The following is a 22,500-nucleotide window of genomic DNA, read 5'->3' on the forward strand; positions in this document are numbered from 1 at the left end:
CCACCTGGTGTTAATTCAACGGTTAAAAACAAGGGCTTGAAATGAAAACCCAAGGATCTTGAGCTAGCCACCTTAACTGTTAAGCCAACACCAGACCTGACACCATGTTTGAGATGAAATGATATTATATTCTGAGGACAGCGAATCGTTGTTCTGACCATTAGACACTGACACACACATAGCTCATCTATACAAGGGAAGGTTTGAATATGAAATGACCTCCATATTACGATCCCATGAAGACAAGACCCGAAGGTGAATGGAACCTCTCACATTCAAATACTACAAAGACGACAAAAATGAGAAAAAAAAACAAACACACGAGGGCAACGAATTCAATGTTTCATTTGAGAATGAAGGATCAGAGGTAAAATGTTGTGGGCACAAGAAGACCTTTCTAACTCCTCTACTGCAAAGTGCCTTTCACCTACAACTAGGCAGGACATTTTTCAAACCTTAATCGATCCATTGGGAAGGAGGTGGGGAAATGAGCAGAGAGTGAGAGGAGATCGGGAGAATCCAGGGCAGGAGAAGGGAGTACACAGTAGGATGTGGGATGTGGGGAGGGTGACTGTCTCCACTGAGCAGCCCCATTTGAATCGAATTTACATCAACGAGGGAAATGCACGCAACAAGGCTTTACCGACTCAACCACATAGGTAGAGGAAGGTGGTGGATTGCTCAGGAACTTGTCTGCAACAAGGCTGAGAACTCCAAACAAGGAAAATAGCAATCAGAGATTGCAGACCCTCACCAGGACTCGTTTTGTGTGGTGTTTGTGTGATGTTTGTGTACTGGTGTGTTACGTAATTAATAACGGACAGAATTAGAACTACCATTTTATAACTGCTGGCAGTGATGACCGGGTACCAAGACGTCCCGCTCTGATGCAACCCTGCTTTGACCGGACACCTGACCCTGACCCATGACGTTTTTTAAATTATTATTCAATTGAATTTAGAATGGGGTTAAAATAAATTACATTCAGGTCAAATGGAAGACCAAATAGGTACAGTCCTGCATCAGAGTAATCAGAAGGAACCTGGATAGGATTCACATTTCAGCTTATACTCGTCTACCTTCAATTCAAACCCATCCAGCACAGCCAACAAACAAACAAACAAAAACCCAGATCAAAAAATCAAATTATTATGGCTGCCAGACCATGTGTCCGATGAAGTTGAAATTTAAGACACGCATTCCCCCGTCACTACGTCACTACTATATAAATGTGAAGTTTCACGTCGATTGATGAAGCGGTTTCAGGGAAAAACATTATTTAATATTTTTCTTCAATCCAATTTAGCTGCCAAACCATGTGACCTATCAATTATTCCTTAACACACTTGTACACCGATGCCTTGGGGAACACTTGTGCAAAGTTTCCCCTCAATCTGTTCAGCCGTTCTGGAGAAGATTTTTATAGGTTTTTCGGGTAAATCCAATATGGCTGCCAAACCATGTGACCAATGACATAATATTTAACAACCGTTTGTTTACCTCGATCTGCTCAGCAACTTCAGAGAAAAAGATTTTTGAGGGTTATTATTATTATTTGAAACAATACGGCTGACAAATCACATGACCAATGACATCATGAAATTTTTTTCTGTGGACAATTTAACCGTCGATGAGCTAAAAAATTTTTTATACTGATCGGATGTGGCGTTCTACGTATGCAATTATGACGTCATAACGAGGGCACCTATGACGTCAAATCAAAAATCAATCTCATTCCCATGAGGAGTACTTGCTATTTCCCAAGTATAAATTATTTCCTTGGTGCGGTTTCAGAGATACAGAGGTCCAAAGTTTTCGGTTTTTCCAATATGGTTGCCACACCACGTGACCTATGATGTCATAATCAGAACAACATTCTACGAGTATTCGCACCAGTGGTGAAAATTTCGTCTCAATCCGCCAAGAGGTTGCGGAGAAAAACACGAAGGTTCTGTGCGGACAAACAAACAAACAAACAAACAAACAGACCCAAATATCCTCTCCTTCGGCGAGGATAATTATTATGTGGTCGAATTATTTGGAAGGATAACGGGTTGAGTAAACCCACCTGGTGTTAATTAAATGGCTGCAAACAAAAGGGGCTTGAACTCAGGACCCTAAGATCTTAAGCCAGGCATCCTAACCGTAAAGCCAACACCGGGCCTCTGTTACACATGATGGTTAAGTTCATGGCTCCCTGTCAAACTGACTAGTCGAGTGTCATCCAAACTCTGTTCTTTGCGTTCCATCGTCAGGTAGAAATGCTTGTCATTAAACATGACAAATTGCTTGGGGGAAAAGATACCAGGTCAATTCTTGAGACAAAAATAAATACGATCACCGATATTAACTGTTAAAGCAATTGAGATATCTCCCAGAAGTTTGAGGAAATGAAATCCGGAAAATAAACGACAATCAATGAATGCAACATTGCGTACCCACACAATTCCCGGGCATTTAATGCACAACCAGGACTCGCTCACGGAAATTCACCTTGAACTGCAAAGAGAAATGCCAAGGTGAGCACCAAGCAGAATCGACTCTGACACTTCTGCATGGTTTCCAGAGTCTCAATCTGATGGAAAACACGAAAGGAGTCATCAGGTAGAAATATGAGCAAAAATTTTAAAACGATGGAAATTACATGGTTATTAAAATGATTGCCAAGAGCGACAGGTGAGACGAAGAGCGATGGATGAGGCCAAGAGCGACAGGTGAGGCCAAGAGCGACAGGTGAGGCCAAGAGCGACAGGTGAGGCCAAGAGCGACAGGTGAGGCCAAGAGCGACAGGTGAGGCCAAGAGCGACAGGTGAGGCCAAGAGCGACAGGTGAGGCCAAGAGCGACAGGTGAGGCCAAGAGCGACAGGTGAGGCCAAGAGCTAGAGGTGAAAATAAGAGCGACAGGTGAGGCCAAAATCAGCAGGTGAGGCCAAGAGCTAGAGGTGAGGCCGTATACCGATCACAGCGATTTGTACACTTGGTTCGCTGTATCACAAATGCTGGTGGTGATCAAGGTGCGTGCACATTTATAACGCGTGCTCCCCAGGGCAGTTCCCCGGCGACGTGCAATAAGTGCAACACGATAGGAAATGAAAAAAATAAAGAGAAGAGGAGCGCGAATGCATAATTATGTTGTCGTAAACCTGCACAAAGTGTGGTTCCGCATATGTTGAACAGTCCGACGTGTGGCTGCCCTTTTACTGCAACAGCAAGCTTTAATGACAGTCTCGTAAGATTTCTCTGTGGCTTCGTCTCTCCAAGGTTGGACTGCTCCACAAAGCTTCAGCTGTAGAAAAACGAGGAATTAGTGCGGAAACATTATTTCTTCAAAGCGACACAATGTGTCTCCACGTAAAGCTGGAACACTTGCATCGTGTCCGTCTCCAGGGAAGTATAAGCTACTGTACAGGTGTCTCAGCCTTGGCAACCAACCTGCCGCCCTACCTGACTACCTCTCTGAACCACCCAAGTTGTTTAATCTGCTTTACTACGCACGTGACAGTGGTGAACAAAACCTGGGATTTGGGCACCATTTGGAAAGATCCTTGGGAAATAAAAGAGATGTAATCAAAAAGTTAAACGAAAGGGATACAAGAATCCACGGCGTGCCGACGTGCAATATTGTTTTTCAACACAGGGCTACATTTGGAAAGAAAAAAAAATATATAAATATATATATATATATATATATATATTTACATACACACAAACACACATACAGGGTGTCCCAAAAAATATACAACTTTTTATCTGCAAAGAGGATGGTCATAACAAATAATTTTTAAAAAGATTTATGGCTGGATAAAAAGCTGAAAGGTTGAAGTTTATTGTACCAATGTCAAAATTGCCACCAAAATTTAAATTTTGGTGTAGAATCGTCGTTTTCTTTTAGACCACATGTTCGACGTAGGCTCCACATTGTCCGATCACTGCATCACTTTGGGAAACGTTTCCTGAGGAATGTTCTGAATTTATCGGTGGATGTTTTCCTTCAGCTGATCAAGATTTCTGAGGCCTAGGGTTTCCATAGATCCTGTCCTTGAGATACCCCCACAATAAGAAGTCTGGAGGAGTAGGGTCAGGGGAATACGGTGGCCACTCAATGTCTTCGTAGAGGGAGATAAAGCGGCCCCCAAAATGTTGGTTGAGAAAACGCCTTGTTTCCCTGGCTGTATGGGGCGGTGCCCCATCCTGCTGGAACCACTGGGTTCTCATCTGGATCAGGTTGTTTCTCCTATGGGCCTGAGTATGTAGCTCAGGCAGATAGAATTCCTGAATCATTTCGCGATAGTTCCTCTGGTTTACCGTGCAAGTGTATCCCTGGTCATCTTCAAAGAAGTATGGACCCATTATCCCACACCAACCAACCGCCACCCACATGGTGACTTTGAGGACAGATCGAGGCACCAGTTCAATTGATGCATTACCATGATTTTCAGTTCCCCAGTACCGAAAGTTTTGCTTGTTTACCTCCCCGGACAAGTGAGCATGGCATTCATCCGTCATGTGAAGTTTTTTGAGGAACTCTGCATCTTCCTCCAACTTTCCTGAGAACCAATTTGCAAAGTCTCGTCGTTTGTGTTTCTGTTGATCAGTAAGCACCGTTTCCGTTTGAATTTTGTATGGAAAGGCATGAATGTCATGGCAAAGGATCCTCTGAACGGTGCTCTTATGAATGTTTGTCTCGGCAGAAAGTCGTCAAATCGATTTTTTTGGACTGAATGATCACCTGTCTCACCATTTCCACATTTTCTTCACTACGACCTGTCCTCTTCCGACCACTGTGACCCTTGTGAAGGTCACAGATGGTTCCCACATTGGTAAACTTTGCGATGGTGCACTTTATTGTCCGAAAGTTTGGTGCATGGCGCAAGTGGATACCGAAATGTCTTGAGTAAAGACGTTGCACCTGTCTGACACTTTTCGTCTGGTGCCAAAGTTCAACAATTTTCGTCCGTTGTTGTACGGTCAGTCTTGGCATTTTTCTGGGGCTTGCTTGGTATCAAAATAAACTTCAGGGTCTCTGCAACAAGAAATGAAGTATTAGTGACAAAATTACTGCATTTTTAGGATCAATCGAAGCATTTTAAAAGTTGTATATTTTTTTGGAACACCCTATATATGTATATGTACACATATGCATACATTCACGTGACTGACTGACTGACTGACTGACTGACTGACTGACACACACACACACACACACACACACACACACACACACACACACACACACACACACACACACACACACACACACACACACACACACACACACACGTTCATCAACGACCTTCTTCGGATCTCATGTTTACGGAATAAATATATTTTGTGGTAGGCAGTATCACAAATCATCTTCCTCTATCTTCTGCATAATACAAAAGAACCTTCTCAAAATTATGATGTGAAGTACATGTTGTGATCAATAAAATTTATTTCACAAATGACAAAAATTATGAAGTCTCTCAGAATTTTCCGCATCACATTGCCCACCAAAGGTGGGCCGAAAAGGGTACTCCCACCCTTGTGCCCACGCATGAGATCTGAAGCTTTGTATGTTCTACCAAAAGGCAGTGATGTTATGGACCTACAGAATCCACCCATGAGACAACACAATCATTTCAGGGAAGTTACCCATTAAGCTGACAGGTGCAGCAAGCGGCAAAGAGAACTAACTCAGTGTGGTTCCTTTGTGGCAACGCAGAACGTGAAGTTAATCAAGATAATGCTTGGTGTATTTTCTCCATTACTTCCACGTATTTCACAAAATGGAAGTGTTACATTGAACTTCAACTTCCTTTTAAGTGGATGGTGTTTTATTTTGTGACAAATTGAATGAAAACGTATATTTTTTTGGTTGTGAGAAAGGCTCATGAAACAGCTGGGGCATTTCTTTCATGTGAAATAAGAGGACAAGACCATGATGAAATATTCTACATTCACATGAATTCCAAATATTGTGTCCCTAATCTCTCTCTGTACCTACTCTTCAACTTGAGAGAGGTGTCCTTTGCACCTGAGAAGGTGGAGAAGTTTCTGGCAACGCTCAAATCTGAATCGGAAACTGGACAGGATGGCATCAGCTCACATGTCCTAAACACCTGCTCTTATTTTCCTCTCTCTGCTCTTTTCACCCTGTCATTTACAATGGCCTTCTTCCATCTGCTTGGAAATCAGCCAACATTACAGTATTACATAAAATAGTGGAAATATGCCTGGGCAGCGGGTGCTCACGTGGTAGAATAATGATACTGAGGAGGCAGTCAACGTGGGATGGAATCAGAAAAATGTACCAATGAACCAATGTCATTGCAAATACATATTTTGAAATCGCAGTCTGGCAGCTGAGGGGGAGTGTAGCATTAGGATTCTCATGTGTATACAATGTGTGAACATCATTACATAGCTGAGGAATTCTGGGAAGAGCTTGAAACAGCAAAGCGCTTACCTTGAGTATGCCTTTTTGGTTGCTTTATGCAGCTTCTTCGGCTAGATCATCGGAGGTGTCAATTTATTCATATCATCCGAGCCACCTGGGTTTAGTTGATTAGGTGAGAGCTGATTGGCTATTCTCTCCATTCACAGGTGAGAGATGTGGGTGAGTCTTTCTTCAATATATATATATATTTAAATATATATATATATATTTAAATTTTTTCATACCTGCCAATTTCAGGAATTTATTCCTGTGTGGGGAAGGTGTGAATGAAGTTCTGACTCAAACCCAAGGACCTCATTGCTAATGCAGTAACAGCCCACGGAGCTATTGAGTCTACTAATTAACCTGAAGTGCTTCTCACAATAACACTGCAAGCTTTATCATGTCCGACAACTTACGTGCCTGCTAGGCAGAGTTCTTGCACATTGGAGTTTTGGATTGTTATTTTGAAATTATTTGCAACACAACATTCACCATTCTCATCTTCTGTGAGTAGAGAAATTGTACACCAATAAATGGGATTTTTCAAAGCCTTTTGATAAGGTGCCTTTATTTACAAATGTACCAAATAAAAATGGATGAAAGATTTTGAAGGGGTGGCTTGGACAACCCAAATAAAGAACCTTACCTATAAGATAAGGCAATAAAAAACATACAAACTACAGAATGACACGAAGCAGAGCAATGAACCATAACAAACAGTTTAAATGGTCCTTTGCCATCTAACAACTCAATGCAATGTACAGGTATTTATAAAGTTGAAAATGAGCCCAATTGGTATGTAATGAAATCAGTAAAAAATATACAATTCGAGAATGAGGAATTCCACTGTAAAAATATGACCATTTTCAGCAACACAACCTTTCAATTACTACAAAGGCCACAAAAGGTTGTTTGAAAGAAAACAAAAAAACAATTTCATAATTGATATTAATAGGGAGGGAATTATCAACAAGGCACGAGAAGGTAGAGAGCCAGCAGAGCGTTTCTCAGTTTGATGAGGAAAGAGGCCGTTTTCTGCTGAGACGTGCTTTCTGTATTCTGTGAGGTCTTGGTGTACTTGGTGAGTTCACGTTCCACTGTTTAACCCTTAGGGACCTGCGATGAAAAGGAATTCTGACAATTGTGTTGTAATATTCACTCGAGTTCACACTTACACATTCAGAGGCAGGAAATAATTTTTAAAAAATAAACAAGAAGGGCACTTTTCAACGTCGCCAGATAGGCCTCCGTCCACATAAGAAAAAAAAATGGTTGCCAAACCACGTGACCGATGACATCATCAGTTTATTTCACCCCAAACAATTTTCCCGAGATGACCCACAAACATTTTCATACTGATCGGATAAAGCATTCAACATGTGCAATTATGACGTCATAACAAAGCCACCTTTGACATAAAAAAAATCACATTCCCCATGGGGAGTACTTGACATGTGCCAAGTGTCATTTTTGTTTCCATGCAGCAATTTAGGAGATAGAAAAGTACAAAGTTTTCATTTTTCCCAACATGGCTGCCACACCACATTACCTATGACATCATAATCATCATTAAAATAATCTGCACGAGTCGTCGCACCTTTGGTGAAAATTTTGTGTCAATCGGATAAGCGGTTGCAGAGAAAACAGAGAAAATTAGTATGGACGTACGTATATACGTACAGACAACCTGAAAACATAATGCCCCTGGCGACGTCGTCAGCGAAGGCATAAAAAACAAAAACTGCAACAAGTATTTGCCACCAACACATCACCTGGTTTTCAGCAGAGAACTGGAACATTTAGCTAAAGTTAATCATACAATTTCAGGAAGACCTTTGGAAGTCACATTAAAAATCTGGTTTGAGTCACAACAACAACATTACTATCTATAAATCAGAAAACAAACGAACAACCTAACCATGTGAAAGATGGTTCTACCCATCTTATCATTCAAAATGCAAAGAACCTGAAAGAAAGCAGTCATATGACCAAAGCAGTACTCACGGCCTGTCAGGTGATTTGAGGCAGATGAGACCCTCTCTGTGATTTTTTTTATTTTGCTGCATTTCTACGTCTGAAAATTAGACAAAACATAAAAAGGAAACTGTAATTACTTTGAAAACGTTTTTAAAAGAATATGCAACAAAATTGACCAAGTCAATGTCTCCCAAAACTGCCAAAGCCAACGAGCTTTGCTTCTGTTGCATCACATGCTTTGCTTCCCACTCTGCCTGCTGTCCCTTTATTTTATTTCCTTCCTTCTTTACTTATCAAGTCAGGGCAATTTCTCAGAAAATTCACTTACCCCAACTTTGTCCCCACACTGCATCCCCTCTCTCCAAACTGAAAAAGGCATTTTATAGATTTATTCTATACTTGCAGGGGCGCCTGGCATTGCCAGGCAACGCTGGGCCCCCCTCCTCCCACCCCTTTGCCTCCCTCTGGAATTGCACCCACCCCTTTCCTCCCCTGATTCGTGAAGGTTGGCTTTGGGGCTTCCTACTCTCTGGGGAAGTGTACAGTGCAAGAATGCAAGTTATCTCCACAGCTGATTTATAATACCCTCTACCGCCGTCACCACCACCACCGGGTGGCACTACACAATACACATTTACATGGAGAATTTTTGTCAACCTCTTTCAAAACCCCCGTGACAAGAGATGAGACCAAGTAGCCCATGTTCACCACTAGGTCGAACTTGACCATGTGCCAAGTTTGGTGACAATTGGCCCAGTAGTTTTGGCGTGATAGTGACACACACACACACACACACACACACACACACACACACACACACACACACACACACACACACACACACACACACACACACACACACACACACACACACACACACACACACACACACGTCTATGGCGTAGCAAATCGTTAATACCAGCATTTTCAGATAAATTTTTTTTTTGAATAAAACTCAGTTTCACAAACCACTGAGATTCTTTGATGTAATTCCTTCAACCAAAATGGCTTAAATTCTCAAGATCTTCCATTTTCAAAAGTTCAGGTGGAAGTACAGACATTGATACAATTGGACATTTTCAGTTTCAGCACATTGATACTTTTAGACATCAAGCATTGACCTGGCAGTAAATCTTCTCTGCACCTGGCTCAAACTTTTTACTCAAAGCAATCCCTTCAACAACTAGAAGGGCACTCTGTTGAGCGCATACCTCCGCCACGTAACGCCTGATCCACGACAACATATCGGGCCCAATACATTTTTGAAATATTATGCCATATATCGTTTTTGGCCCTATCTCTCAATGGTGAAGAATTATTTGAAAAGTTAAATAATTCTCGTATCCAGATCCAGATCTTCAACAAAATTGAACAAATTCTTCCTTGTCACACACCTAACATGTCCACCAAGTTTTATCCAAATCCGTCCACAACTTTTTGAGATATCATGCTATATATCATTTTTGGCTCGATCTCTCAATGGTGAAGAATCACTTAAAAAAATATAGTAGTCAGATCTGGATCCAGATCTTCACCAAAATATAATCAGTTCGTTCTTGTCACACACCCAACCTGCCCACCAAATTTCATCCAGATCCATGCACAACTTTTTGAGATATCTTGCACACAGACCAACAGACAATCAAAACATACAAACAAAACATAACCTCCTTCACCTTCGGCAGCAGAGGTAAAAATGTCTTAAAGTCTCAAGATCTTCCATTGTTAAAATTTAGCTTCGATTATATTTATTGCATAGCTGAGTGTTATCTTCTGTTTTTCTTGTTGGTGACCAAACAAAAAGGAAAGCTTTATCTGGTTAATCGAACAAATTGGATCATTCATTTTACAAAGCCTTTTGATATTTGCCAGGGTGTGTGAAACAGACTCTTCAAGATTATTAACATACACGAATCACATCTTGCAACAGCATTGGTCCATTCTCAGAATCTCGCAACACCATCGGTTGTTGGAATTCAGGAGCTTCTTGTACCATTGGTGTCTCAAGTTTTTTTGCAATATCTGGTGCTGAATTCTCATTTTTCAGAGCACACCTCATTCACACTGTGAAGGTATTCTCATGGTTATTGTGAACAAAGGCTGGTTTCTAGTCATAGCAATGATTATTTTGTGCATCAAAAAGACATAGAATTCAGAGCATCAAGTACTACTTCTATTTTTCACTTGTGCTGTCAGGCCAATTTGGGTAAGAAGTGAAAGGTTGGGTGGGGGGAGGAGGGGGAGGTAGGTCTGCCTGAACAATAGCGACCATTCTTGCATTGGGCAACCATTATTTTGAGGCTGGTGTCTTTTCTCACTTTCTCCACGACTTGCCAATTCTTTTGATCAACCTGGCGATTGCCACAACTCAAAACCCGATACATGCTTGTAGTGCAGTACCCGATACATGCTTGGTTGAGGGCATTAAAAAAAAATCTCCAAAACCAAATCTTTATTTATGTACACCTAATTCACTGAACTTGCAATCTTTAAATGGAATACACCTTGAGATGTATACTCCACACTTCTCAACAGCAATTCACTATTTTACTCGCAGCATTTGCTCTGCTGTTTCCCCCCCCCCCACCCTTCCACCCCTCCCATTCAGATTTGCATGCATTTCGTGAAGGTGTTTTCCAGACGCACTAGAGGAGTCAAAAGCCAACTGGTGGAAATGGACAAAGGCAAAAGAGCAGGAGGTCACAAATGCAATCAAGTACAATGTTTTGGAGGAAATTATGCAGAAACAAGATATGCCTAATAAAATTAGAGAGAAATTGATATTTAGTTACAGAGTAAATATCAAGATCATTGCGAGAGATGAAACTTGGTGTCTCAACTATGACCCATCATAACTGCTGGCTCATGATGCCGCACAAGGTTCAAATCCAACATGCCTTTTATTTGTCCCTCGTCCACCAATATCCTTATAATCAATATAAGGTACACTGGTATCTACCAATGCCATTTTCATGCATGCAATTTATTTGCAATATCCTCGATGAACCTGATATTAAAGTGGGAAGTTATTTTTTTGAAAAATTAGAATGGTACAAACAAAAAAGTTGTATTAGTCTTGGAGTGTGCACTGTACATGCTGACCTGATAAATCTTCAGATAGGATGGTGCTCATCTCAGCATTGAAAGTAACACCACAGATCGTATCTGAAAGAGGAAGAAAAAATTAGATAAAAAGATTTCTTCGATTCATGTTTAATCAATATTTGGAACAGACAGGTGGATGACAATTGAACTATTGATACATGTAGGTACTATACAGCAAAAGCCCATACTCCAAAACGCAGGACATGTTGAACGAGAATGGTGACATTAATCAGTATCATGACCAAGTATCAACAGTAAAGGGATGGACTCAATTTCTTAAAAATAAAAAATAAAAATTAATATATATTTTGACAGATAAAACCGACATTTATTGTCCAGCATTTATTTAAATTTTCAGGATTCCATAACGACTACAGTGTGTTATCCCTCTGATAGTATTGTAGTGCTGTTTAACTACCAGTGAAAAACAACACTCCATGTGCACTTTCTCAACTTAAAAAAGCCAAAAAAAAAAACCACACACACCACCCAGAGCGGCCGTTTTTGCAGACGTAAACACCTGCTTCATTCTGCATTGTTTACACATTAGAGGAACTCTAATATGTTTTTAACCATCATTTTTATATTCCCTTTCTATAAATTTTGCTGTTTGACAATAGAAACTTGCATTCGATGGTCTGCAAGTGTGACTGACACTTCCAAACAAAATTCAAATCCTATCAAGCCAGCGTCAGAATGGTTTGAAATCCTGTTGTACAAGTACTAATTTTGAAAAGTTTAAACTTTTTGAAAGTTTAAACAAAGCCCGATTGTTAAAAAAAAAAAAGAAGAAGAAGAAAAAAGTGAAATTAATAAGTATTTCGACACCTTCAAACAGTCTTCACGTTGAAATTGAACGGTTGATTTCATAATCGTCACATTGCACTATGTGCCATTTGTCAGATGCATGTGTGTATACAAGGAGAAATGTGCAAATCCGATTAATGGATTGGTAAAGCATATTTGCGTTGTTGGTTGACACAGCTATTGTAAATCACAAAGACTTGTATACAAAGGAATTCAACGGAAGGGAGATGCAGAAGAATTTCTATATTTAAAAATTACACCACAATGCAATGCAATTTTTCATTCAGAAATTCATCAAAACTTCCAATGCTGCTTGTTGCCAATATAGATTTCCGACTGCAGCACTTTACCCAAAATGTAATATTACACTGCTTGACAGTCATTAGCAGGTACATATGTTTAAATAGAAGCAATGACATACAATTGATGACCATTCTTCTATGATGAACTCACATTTTTGTGTTTTCCCAATCATGGAATATCACACGTACAAATCAAAATGGAACTTCTTTCACTTGGAAACCACTAATGGTGTGCAGTAATCCATCGTACTTCTCATACCTCATGACGGAATATGGCGATACTTGTAAACATGAGAGGCCACAAAGGAAAAGAGGATTTTGGAAACTTTCTACTTTAGAAATCTGAGGGGCGTTTAAAATGTTCAAAGAACAATATACTCCTAATAATCCACAACACCAATTTAGTATTTTTCAAAAGAAATGTTCTTCAATTTTAATGCATTTGCTCCATTTTTGCTGCTCAAACCGTCCATGCCAGTTAAATACAAGTATTCAGATCACTGATCCTTTTGCCATGTCTTGGTTGCTTCAGTCAGTTCCTCCTCATTGAAAAATGGATGGCCACACAGGTCTTCAAATGTCAGAAAGCATCATAGTCACTGTGGGCTGCACAGGGCTGATCCAGATGCTTAATGCCAGATTATGAATGGTGATCTACACAAGATGGGGCAGTGTACCTTGTTGTGAGGGATTAGCACACCTTTGGTTAACATCCCTTGGGGCTTCCCCTTGATGGCCTACAACAATTTTTTCACAAGAATATTTATATTCACCTGCATTTGTATTTTTGTTCAGGATATAGTCTGCATTGTTAGGTATACACACGGCTCTCCGTATTTGCGAGGGTTACGTTCTTGGAAAACTCGCAAATGCAGAATTCGTGAATACAAATACCTTGGTTTAATGGGAAAAAGGGGGTGAGGTTCCTGGGTCAGATCAAAAATAGTGGAGAAATAGTAAATGTTTAATAACAATGATTGAAATAAATAAATGACTACAGTATACAGAACAGTGTGTTTTTATTAACATTTTTATGATGATGATGATGATTATGATGAGACGATGGTGATGGTGTTGTTGGAGGAGAAGTCAGGAGGAGGATTCATACCCACTGCAGACGTACTCGCACCCATAACCAGCCTGTCTAACAAATTCAAATTTTTGTTCAAACTTATCACTATCTTCTGCCTCTTTCCAGCAAACTCACCTCCCCCACTCATCTTATGTTTAAAGATAATGATGAATGGTAATTACAACTTCACGAGAGTTGGTGAAGAGGTGCAGCGAGGTGTTTGTGGTTCAGGAACCAAAGGTAGTACTGGACTCGCAGCTTTAATAAATCAGAGGGGTGGAATGCTCTGTCCTTCACAGAGTCCACCCTGCCGCTCTAAAAATGCCTCTCGATGCAAAGGATAGCAGTCACTTCTATCTCACCTTCAGTATTTCTCAGGATTCAAGGTGATATTGTTGCAAAATTATTCACCATTCTCTTTGGAAAGCATCATTAATGCACTATGTAACATTAAACATGCAGCAATGTCTGCCCCTCTTCCCCCACCAACCCACGGAACTGGAAATGCATTATCCAGGCTCCACCCCTCTCGCCCAGAGAAGCGTGAACTTATTTTATCGCAAATTCCACGATTTCTCAGCATTTAGGATTTGGATCATGACCAAAAGGAATAGCACACTTCTCCATGCGTCCATAAACACCTGTGCAAAATTTGACGTGAATCCGTGAAGAATTGCTTGAGAAATAGTGCGCCAAAATTGGGTGGAAAGCAAAATCACAATAACAAAGAAACTGCACAATTACAATAAGTTTCCATTTCTATTCAACTTTCATAAACTGTCGATTAAATTGATGGTAAAATATAACAGATGTTTAAGATATGATTTAATCGACCTGATAATAGCCTCAAGGCAAGTGTTGTACAAGGTGTACACTTCATTCCGTATCTTGAACAACTTGTTCTCGTGCAATGTTTTCTCAAACATGTGGAAGGTCTCGTGAGAACAAGTCATTAGCATGCAACACTCGCCTTTTGGAACGTTCACAGAGAGAAATAGAGAAAGAGAGAAAGAGAGAAAGAGAGAAAGAGAGAAAGAGAGAAAGAGAGAAAGAGAAGAAGAAGGAACTAAAGAAAAACTTTAAAGGGGAATCATCACTTATATTAAATGTTTTTAGCGCAAGTTTGACAGTGGAAGCCTCGTTTTCATATCTTAGATGGTGCCGATCCGCTAATCGTGTTTTGATTATGTCGGAGTCAGGTTTTACTTTTTAAATTTTTTTACTGCCTCTGCTCTCAGCCATCCAAAGCTTCCAACAAAGCATCCATGACATGCTTTCTTCCAGAAACCCCCTTCCTGGTTAAACGACCAATGTCCAAATCCAACTTCCACAATTTTGTTTCTCTTATCAATTGTGGAAGTGCCTTTGAGAAATGGTTTAATTACACTCTGCCCTTCAGACTTCAAGCAAGTGGTGCATCACCATCTCATGTCATCCCTTACCCACAATCTATTGCGCACTCATTAAACCCAACTAAAACCAACCATTGTACTTGCAGATTTCTGTGGCTTCCCACTCGCCACCTCTACCGACCAACCCCCATCTCCCCAATTCTTGTTCATCCATCCTCTTTCTTGTGCCCAAATGTAGCACCACAGTAAAAAGGTAAAATCAAAGCATTCCCTTTTAAATGTCACCTAACTCTTCCAAGAACTGAGACTTTGCAGAAAAAAAAAAAACATCCCTCGTAATAGAACAAGATAAGAGCAGTTATAAACGTCAGTTCTTCTTTGGACACAATTGCAAAACTTACGGCCAGGAGTGCTTACGGCCCTGGTGTTAGGCGATGCGACCGATTGCTGGATTGTGTTGTTACCGACTGTTGGAACGTTTGCCAGAGGTGGTTGACTGCTGGAGTTGACAGCTTCACATTCTGAACATGGAGAAAGCAAAATCATATTAGTAAAAAGTGAGAAAGTGAGAAGATGCACAAAATGAAGGCAAATGGGGCCAGGAAGGAGAAAACACGCAATGCAATTCAGGATGTGCAGATCGAGAATTCATTGCACAGGATGGCCTGTGGAATGATGGTTTGTTAAGCAGCTAATGTGAGTTTCACACATTCTCACGCGAGTGATCAAGTATATATTTTATCCATTGATTATAATCATTCAGGTTATCCCCTTCGAATGTCCCGCAGTAGCTCCACTTCGATCACATTACCACGTAGTTTAGTGACTACACAACGTGTACCATTCGTGAGTTCCGGAGGATCCAGAGAGTGCATTAAAATTACAGGGCACCCTACTTTAAAGTGATCCAAAAGGCTGGATCAGTTTCGTCTACATATTCATATCTTGTAGATTTAAGCTGGCCGGATCAGTTTCGTCTACATATTCATATGTTGTAGAATTTAGCTGATTCTGAAACTGTTAACAGCATGTCGATCGGATGGTTCTGTGATTTTCTACGGTAGTAAACAGAAGTACGACTTAAGACTGTACGCCAGTATGCAGAGACCCGAGATTTTTATGTGCACGTGCTCAATCCCGCACCCACCCGGAAAAGACCCAAGTACACTGTCAGTACTCACCTCCACACTAAAAGGATGATCATGATTTTGGGTTTAACCGTAACTAACTGGGCGATACTTTGTTGGCAGTTGGTCCGGCTGGGCAGCGGGTATCGGTCGATGAAAATTTAAAACGGCAACCATGTATAAAAAAAGCAAAGAAATACTTTGTACTTATTCAGAAAGTCATGGTTTGTGAAGAAACTATGGCACATGGAAAGTGCAAATTCATCAGGTATGAACTCAACTGTTTTCTCCCAAATGGAGCGTGATTCTATGAGCCGAACTCATCTTAGTGGTCCTCTAAAAAATGGGAAACATTTTTATTTCTTTTTTGTGCAATAATTCCTCCCATTTTGCAAATGGAGAACATGAACTGTTTAACTACCATAATCATCAAAACAAATTTTGAGGGGCCTCTTAAGGAAGACAATAATATTACTATATATGTCAAATCTTGTTTCATTTCATGCAGTAACAAAAATCTGATGGTGGAACAAAATAAGGGGCGTGCCGAAATATATATATATATATATATATATATATATATATATATATATATATATATATATATATATATATATATATATATATATATATATATATATATATATATATATATACAGTTAAAGCTCCTTAATATGCCACCTCGCTTCTATGCCACTCTCGCTATTATACCACTTTTGCTCGGTCCTGACAAAATTCAATACAAAATAAATTTACTATGCCACCCCCTACTCTCGCTACCATGCCACTACTGTGTGACTGTTAAAAGGCACGAGTCGTGAAAAAGTCTGTATTGCGCAGTGCTCGATTATCACACTCACGTCCAAAGGCGAAGCGACGAACTACAGTCCAGCTGCGCACAACATAACTCAATACGTACGCGCATAGTCAGACTGTGTCAAAACACGCGATTCTTCTCCCCGATGCCAGCCACAACAAGCCAATCACAACATGCACAACGAGACACAAAAAAGCGCGAACACACACACAGACATGCAGGCACACGTACAACAGTGACATCATTTTTTTTCAAATTCAGCCCATAATGTCAGCTCAGAAACGCAAGCGAACCGACTTTACGCTGAAGGAGAAGAAGGAGATCATCGATGCCGCGAAGAAGGAGCCGAATCAGTCCAAGTTAGCCAGGGAGATTAGCAAGAAATGGGGCGTCGAAGTTAAGAGAACCACCGTGAAGGGCATTCTCAGCAAGATGGATGCAATCGAGGCTGCAATCAAAGCTGGATTTCCATCGAAGCGCATGAAGTTGACGCAGGCTCACGACCCGAAGCTTGATGAGGGAGTGCTCATGTGGCTGAAGCAATCAAGAGGACAGAATGTGCCTGTCAGCGGCGATCTGATCAATGAGAAGGCGATGAAACTGGCCGAGCTGATGCACATCCCAGACTTCATGGCGAGCGACGGTTGGTTGGGCAATTTCAAGAAGCGCCATGGCATCAAGTTCACGACAGTGCAGGGCGAAGCTGGAGCGGTGGATTCGCAATCCCTTCTTGAGTGGCAACAACAGGTTCTCCGGCCCTTACTCGGGCAGTTCTCCGCAGACGACGTCTTCAATCTGGACGAGACTGGACTCTTCTGGCAGCTGCTTCCGAACAAGACCATGGCTTTCAGGGGATAGCGGTGTACTGGAGGAAAGAAAAGCAAGCAAAGGATCACTCTTCTGGTTGGGGCAAACATGAGCGGCAGCGAGAAGTTCCCTCTTCTGGTGATTGGCAATTCCAAGAAACCCCGTGCCTTCAAGAACAAAGAGATCCCGGTCAAGTACAAGGCGAACTCGAAGGCGTGGATGACGGCGGAGCTTTTCGAGGAGATGTTGCGTGCGTGGGATGGACGACTCGGCCAGCAGGGACGCAGAGTGCTGGTCTCTCTCGATAACTTCTCTGGCCACCCTCCCGAGCTCGAGCTGAACAACATCCAACTGGTCTTCTTCTCACCCAACACGACAGCCAATTCACAACCAATGGATCAGGGAATCATAGAGAACCTCAAGCGCCACTACAAGAAGCTCCTGCTATGCCGCCGGCTTGAGGCCATAGACGAGGGAAAGGAGTTCAAGTTCACGTTGCTCGACGCTCTACACGTCGCCCGGCGTGCTTGGGAGCAGGTCGGCAAGTCGACGATCAGGAACTGTTTCGCGAAGGCCAAGTTCATCGAAGAGGAGATCCAAACAGAGCCACAGGATGCGGAGCTGCCCGACATCTAGGAAGCTCTGCCTGCCGAGGAAAAGATGCACGAGAACGAGGAGATCGAGCTGTCTGACTTTCTCGAAACCGACGAGCCCCTCGCGACTGGCGGGTATTTCACGCTGGAGGAGATTGCGGAGGAGATTCTGTGCAGTGAGGAGCCGGTGGAAAGCGAAGATGACGAGGTAACTGTCGAGGAGGAAATCGTTCCGTTCAAGGAAGCCCAGCGCGCTTGTAGCACCGTCCGGAAGTTCATGCAGCAGAGAAGCGGGAAGCCCGGTGTGATGCAAGCGTGTGATCGGCTAGACAACGAGATGCACGAGATCCGCCGAAAGAAGATGCGCCAGCCGACGATTCTTGAAAGCTTTGTGTGTCGTGAATTTCTCGCCATGCCATATGTTAGTGTGTGAACTCTGTTAGTGTGTGTATGTTCGCCGTTCGCTTAGCTTATACAACAGTCGTGCCTTTTACTTGCTGGAATCAATTTTGTCTAAAGATTAACTACAGATGGGTAACTTGAGAAAATAAGGCCGTTTTTACAAAATCTCGTTACTATGCCACTTTTGCTCGGTCCCGACGGGTGGCATAGTAACGAGCTTTGACTGTATATGTATATGTATATATATATATATATATATATATATATATATATATATATATATATATATATATATATATATATATATATATATATATATATATATATATATATATATATATATTGTTACGGAGCTGGAAACCATATGCATTCAATATACAGATGTCCCAAAAGTCAGTTATGTCGTTAACTATGTGTGGTCAGATCTCCTTCCTTTTGTCTAGTGGGAGAATCAAAGGCATGCGTTGCGATTTCTTTTAGTTAGGTTATTACATCTAACAAGCCATCTAACAACCATCCCACCCCCCGTCATGATCCACCGCCAACCGGCTGCCTTCTTGCACCCTGACGTGCCGAGGCAGGATCTCGCGGTTCCAGTTTCTCGGCTTCTACAACGTTGTGACTCTTTCATGACGACCGTTGCAACATTGATACTGTTGCTCGACAAGTATGAACCCGCGTGGAAGAGTGGGTGGGGTTTCCCGGTAGGGGCCGAAACCCCGCCCAGAAATGGCGAACCCATAGGAGCCTGTCCAATCAGGACGGGGAGTGACGTCTGTTCGAGCGAGCCCGCCCCGTTGAGGGAGGTCCATAAAATTCCCGAGCACTCTCTGAGGCAGGGAGTTATTACGAAGGTTGTTCTGAGGTTTTTGACAGGGTTGTGGTGGTTGAGAGTCGAGTGAGGAAGAAAGGTCTTGGAGGATGTTCTCCACGGGTTTCTGACAAGGTTTTGGATCGGGCTCTGAGGGTTGATGTTGAGCGTGCAGTTCTTTTGAAGCGGAGGGTTGAGCAGAAGGTCTTGAAGGTGGCGAACGTGTCCCTGCTGGCCCTCTCCAAGGAAAGGAAAGAGCGACCCTAACCCCCTCCATGGACCCCGATATTCACCACCCGAGCTCTGCCACGAACCACGAGTCCCATACGTGCGACTGGGGACCAAACCAACGACCATTGCCAGGTGCCGCACCACGGAGCACCCCTTCCTCCGACGGTTAGGTACCCAGCTGCACTCTGACCCCCAGCTCGTCTCTCTCCTCAACTGAGAGGTTCCAATAAAGAACTCTGGGTTTATTTTCATTTGTGTGTATCTGTGTGTGGGCCCGTTTTACAAGTAGAAACTGTTTAAGTGTTTGGCTTTGATCATTGTGAATATTACTTGCATATCCACGTTAAGTCTTCCGTGTCTTTTTATTGAAAATAAACAATTGTAGAAATGTCCCCAGTTCGTTTCCACCTTTCTTGAATTGTTCCAGCATGGTTCGGATCTGAGTTTAGGCGGGGTTTTATCCCCGGTAAACAGACAATTGCAGCTGGGACGTCCTGGGCAGGCCCGCTCGACTGCTTCCGAGCCGGAAAGGTAGGTGGCAGAGTGGTAGTCGGTAGGTGTAATTTTACCGCTGCCAGTAGAGTAAATCCGGTTCGGCCAGGCGTTCCGAGGGCGTGGATCCCCGGTAGCCGAGACCACGTGGTTACTTAGGTACATTGGATCTCGACAAAATAACCCTACGCCACGCGGTAGAGATAGTGGCGTTCCACGGTGGGTTAAACGACCCGCCGGCTCGCGGAGTTATCCGAGTGATGGCCTACAATTCCGGGGAGTCTGGTGGAGACGACGCAACTTTCCCCACCTTGTGGTCGTTCTCGCCACCGACCCCCAGCCCACAACTTTTTGCAATGTATATGTATGTATATATATATATATATATATATATATATATATATATATATATATATATATATATATATATATATATATATATACATACATATCATCATCATCACACCATTTGAAAGCCTTTGTCCCTGAGCAGGGGTCAGCTTTTTGCAGGCTCCAGTCATGGTAGCCTTTCTTTTGGCAATGTTTTTTTTTATGGCCGGATGCCCTTCCTGACGCCAACCCTTTAGTCGCCTTCGACCCTGCAGGGATAATTACCAGAACACTGATGCTCATTTTGCCGACCTTCGGAAGGATGACAGGCTGAGTCAACCACCCTGATGCTAAATCAGAGGCCAGCAGGGCTCAAACTCAGGACCCCAAGCCACCGCCTTAACCACGAAGCCACACCAGGTTCATATATATTGTTACGGATTTGGAATTCAATCGCACACAACATACAGGTTCCCTAAGTCAGCTATGTCGATAAGTGCATGTTCCCTAGATAGCTCACCTTCCATTGTTTAAATGTTCAGAGATCGATTAGATGCGCTGCGGATCGATTTAATAGTTAGGGAACAAAACAATGGAGACGTCCCTCCCCCTCTTCTGAAAAGAGGAAGAAGAACCCTGCCATCCCGTGACGTCAACAACTCCCTCCCACCCGTGGTTGAGCGGGGGGGTGGATCATGAGGGCATGAGTCACGCCGGGTGCGGGGGAGGGGGTGCAAAGGATAAAGAGGACATCTTTTCTTTGTTCGAAAAGAGCTCGTGAAAGTCGAGTGAAAAGAGTTCGAGAGAGTCCCGTGGTCGGGCTGAGTTCGTGGGAGTCCCGTGGCAGAGTTCGTGTGCTGAGTCCCGTGGGAGGAGTAAGCTTTTTGCTTCGGCAGTTGGGGGAGTCGGGAGGAAGCCAGAAGCCAAGGAGCTGCGTCGAAGTCCGGGCGTCGTGAAGGAGACGCGAGCTGGAGGCGCAGCCTTGCCTGCTGTGTCGCGCAAACCGCGCGTTTGTGTGGAGAGAGCCAGAGAGAGCTCGCCTGCCACACGGAAGGCCCGAGCTCGACCGCGGCTACTCTCGCTGCCGTGGGGAAGGAGCATCATGGGTCGCCCAAGCGCGTTCATGTGGAGAGAGCCGGAGAGAGCTCGCCTGCCACACGGAAGGCCCGAGCTCGGCCGCGGCTACGCTAGCTGCCGTGGGGAAGGAGCATCGCGGGTCGCCCAAGCCAGACACCACGAGGGTGCAGGTAACCTGCAACGGTCTCGTGGGACTCGTTCGGTCTGCCAAGTCCCACGCCATAAAGACCCAAGAGGTCCAGTCTGACCCCATTGCCTTTGATGGGGTCTTTTTACTGCTTTTCTTTCGAATGAATGTTGTGGCGCCGAGTCCCGTAAGTAAAACTGTGTAAGTGACTGTACATTAATAATTGCTTATAGACGGTTGTAGTTCTTTTGTCGTGTTTTTGTTGCTTAATTGCATACGTGTTTCATTATAATAAATGTCCTTGTGAAAATGTAAACCTGCTCGTTTCGTCCATTCCTTCATTGACTGAACATTTAGTGTGTTGGGAGTTAGAAAGCCGTTGGTTTGCCGTAATAGGGGGACATTTAGACAGACGGTTCTCGGCGATTACACCGCTCGGAATCGCGCAAGGACACGCTCGCCTCGGTGGTTTGTTTCGTACGAGATCCGTCGAGGGTGGAATACCCCGGAAGTTGGATCACGTGGGTATTTAGGTACATTGAAGATTGGCAATCGACCCTACCCCACGTGATCTGCCGATTGACGTATTTTGGTTCTTGTACAAGGACCCGTCGCTCAGAGTTATCCGGGTGCCGATCTATACTCCGGGC

At 42.8% G+C, this 22,500-nt stretch overlaps 2 protein-coding genes across 3 annotated transcripts in view; both read right to left on the minus strand.

Annotated features, from left to right (window-relative positions):
* The window catches only part of LOC147035044 (otoancorin-like), a 106,249-nt gene extending 103,161 nt beyond the window's left edge, over positions 1–3,088 (minus strand). Inside the window, 2 exon segments of the mRNA XM_085862205.1 lie at positions 2,494–2,575; positions 2,957–3,088. Of these exon segments, the coding sequence (XP_085718331.1) occupies positions 2,494–2,557 (64 nt within the window). The 5' untranslated portion in view covers positions 2,558–2,575; positions 2,957–3,088.
* Positions 3,089–6,955: 3,867 nt separating this feature from the next.
* Positions 6,956–22,500, minus strand: part of NCAPD3 (non-SMC condensin II complex subunit D3) — a 248,830-nt gene continuing 233,285 nt past the window's right edge. For both annotated transcript variants that reach the window (XM_085893013.1, XM_085893010.1), the window contains 4 exons: positions 15,438–15,557; positions 11,501–11,563; positions 8,426–8,495; positions 6,956–7,537 (listed from right to left, as the gene is read on the minus strand). In XM_085893013.1, coding sequence (XP_085749139.1) covers positions 7,429–7,537; positions 8,426–8,495; positions 11,501–11,563; positions 15,438–15,557 — 362 coding nt within the window. In that variant the 3' untranslated portion in view covers positions 6,956–7,428. The remainder of the gene's footprint in view (positions 7,538–8,425; positions 8,496–11,500; positions 11,564–15,437; positions 15,558–22,500) is intronic.

Source organism: Eptatretus burgeri, chromosome 1 (assembly GCF_056783735.1).
Source record: "Eptatretus burgeri isolate ZD-2024b chromosome 1, Ebu_testis_v1, whole genome shotgun sequence".
In the NCBI taxonomy this organism is placed as follows: Eukaryota; Metazoa; Chordata; class Myxini; order Myxiniformes; family Myxinidae; genus Eptatretus; species Eptatretus burgeri.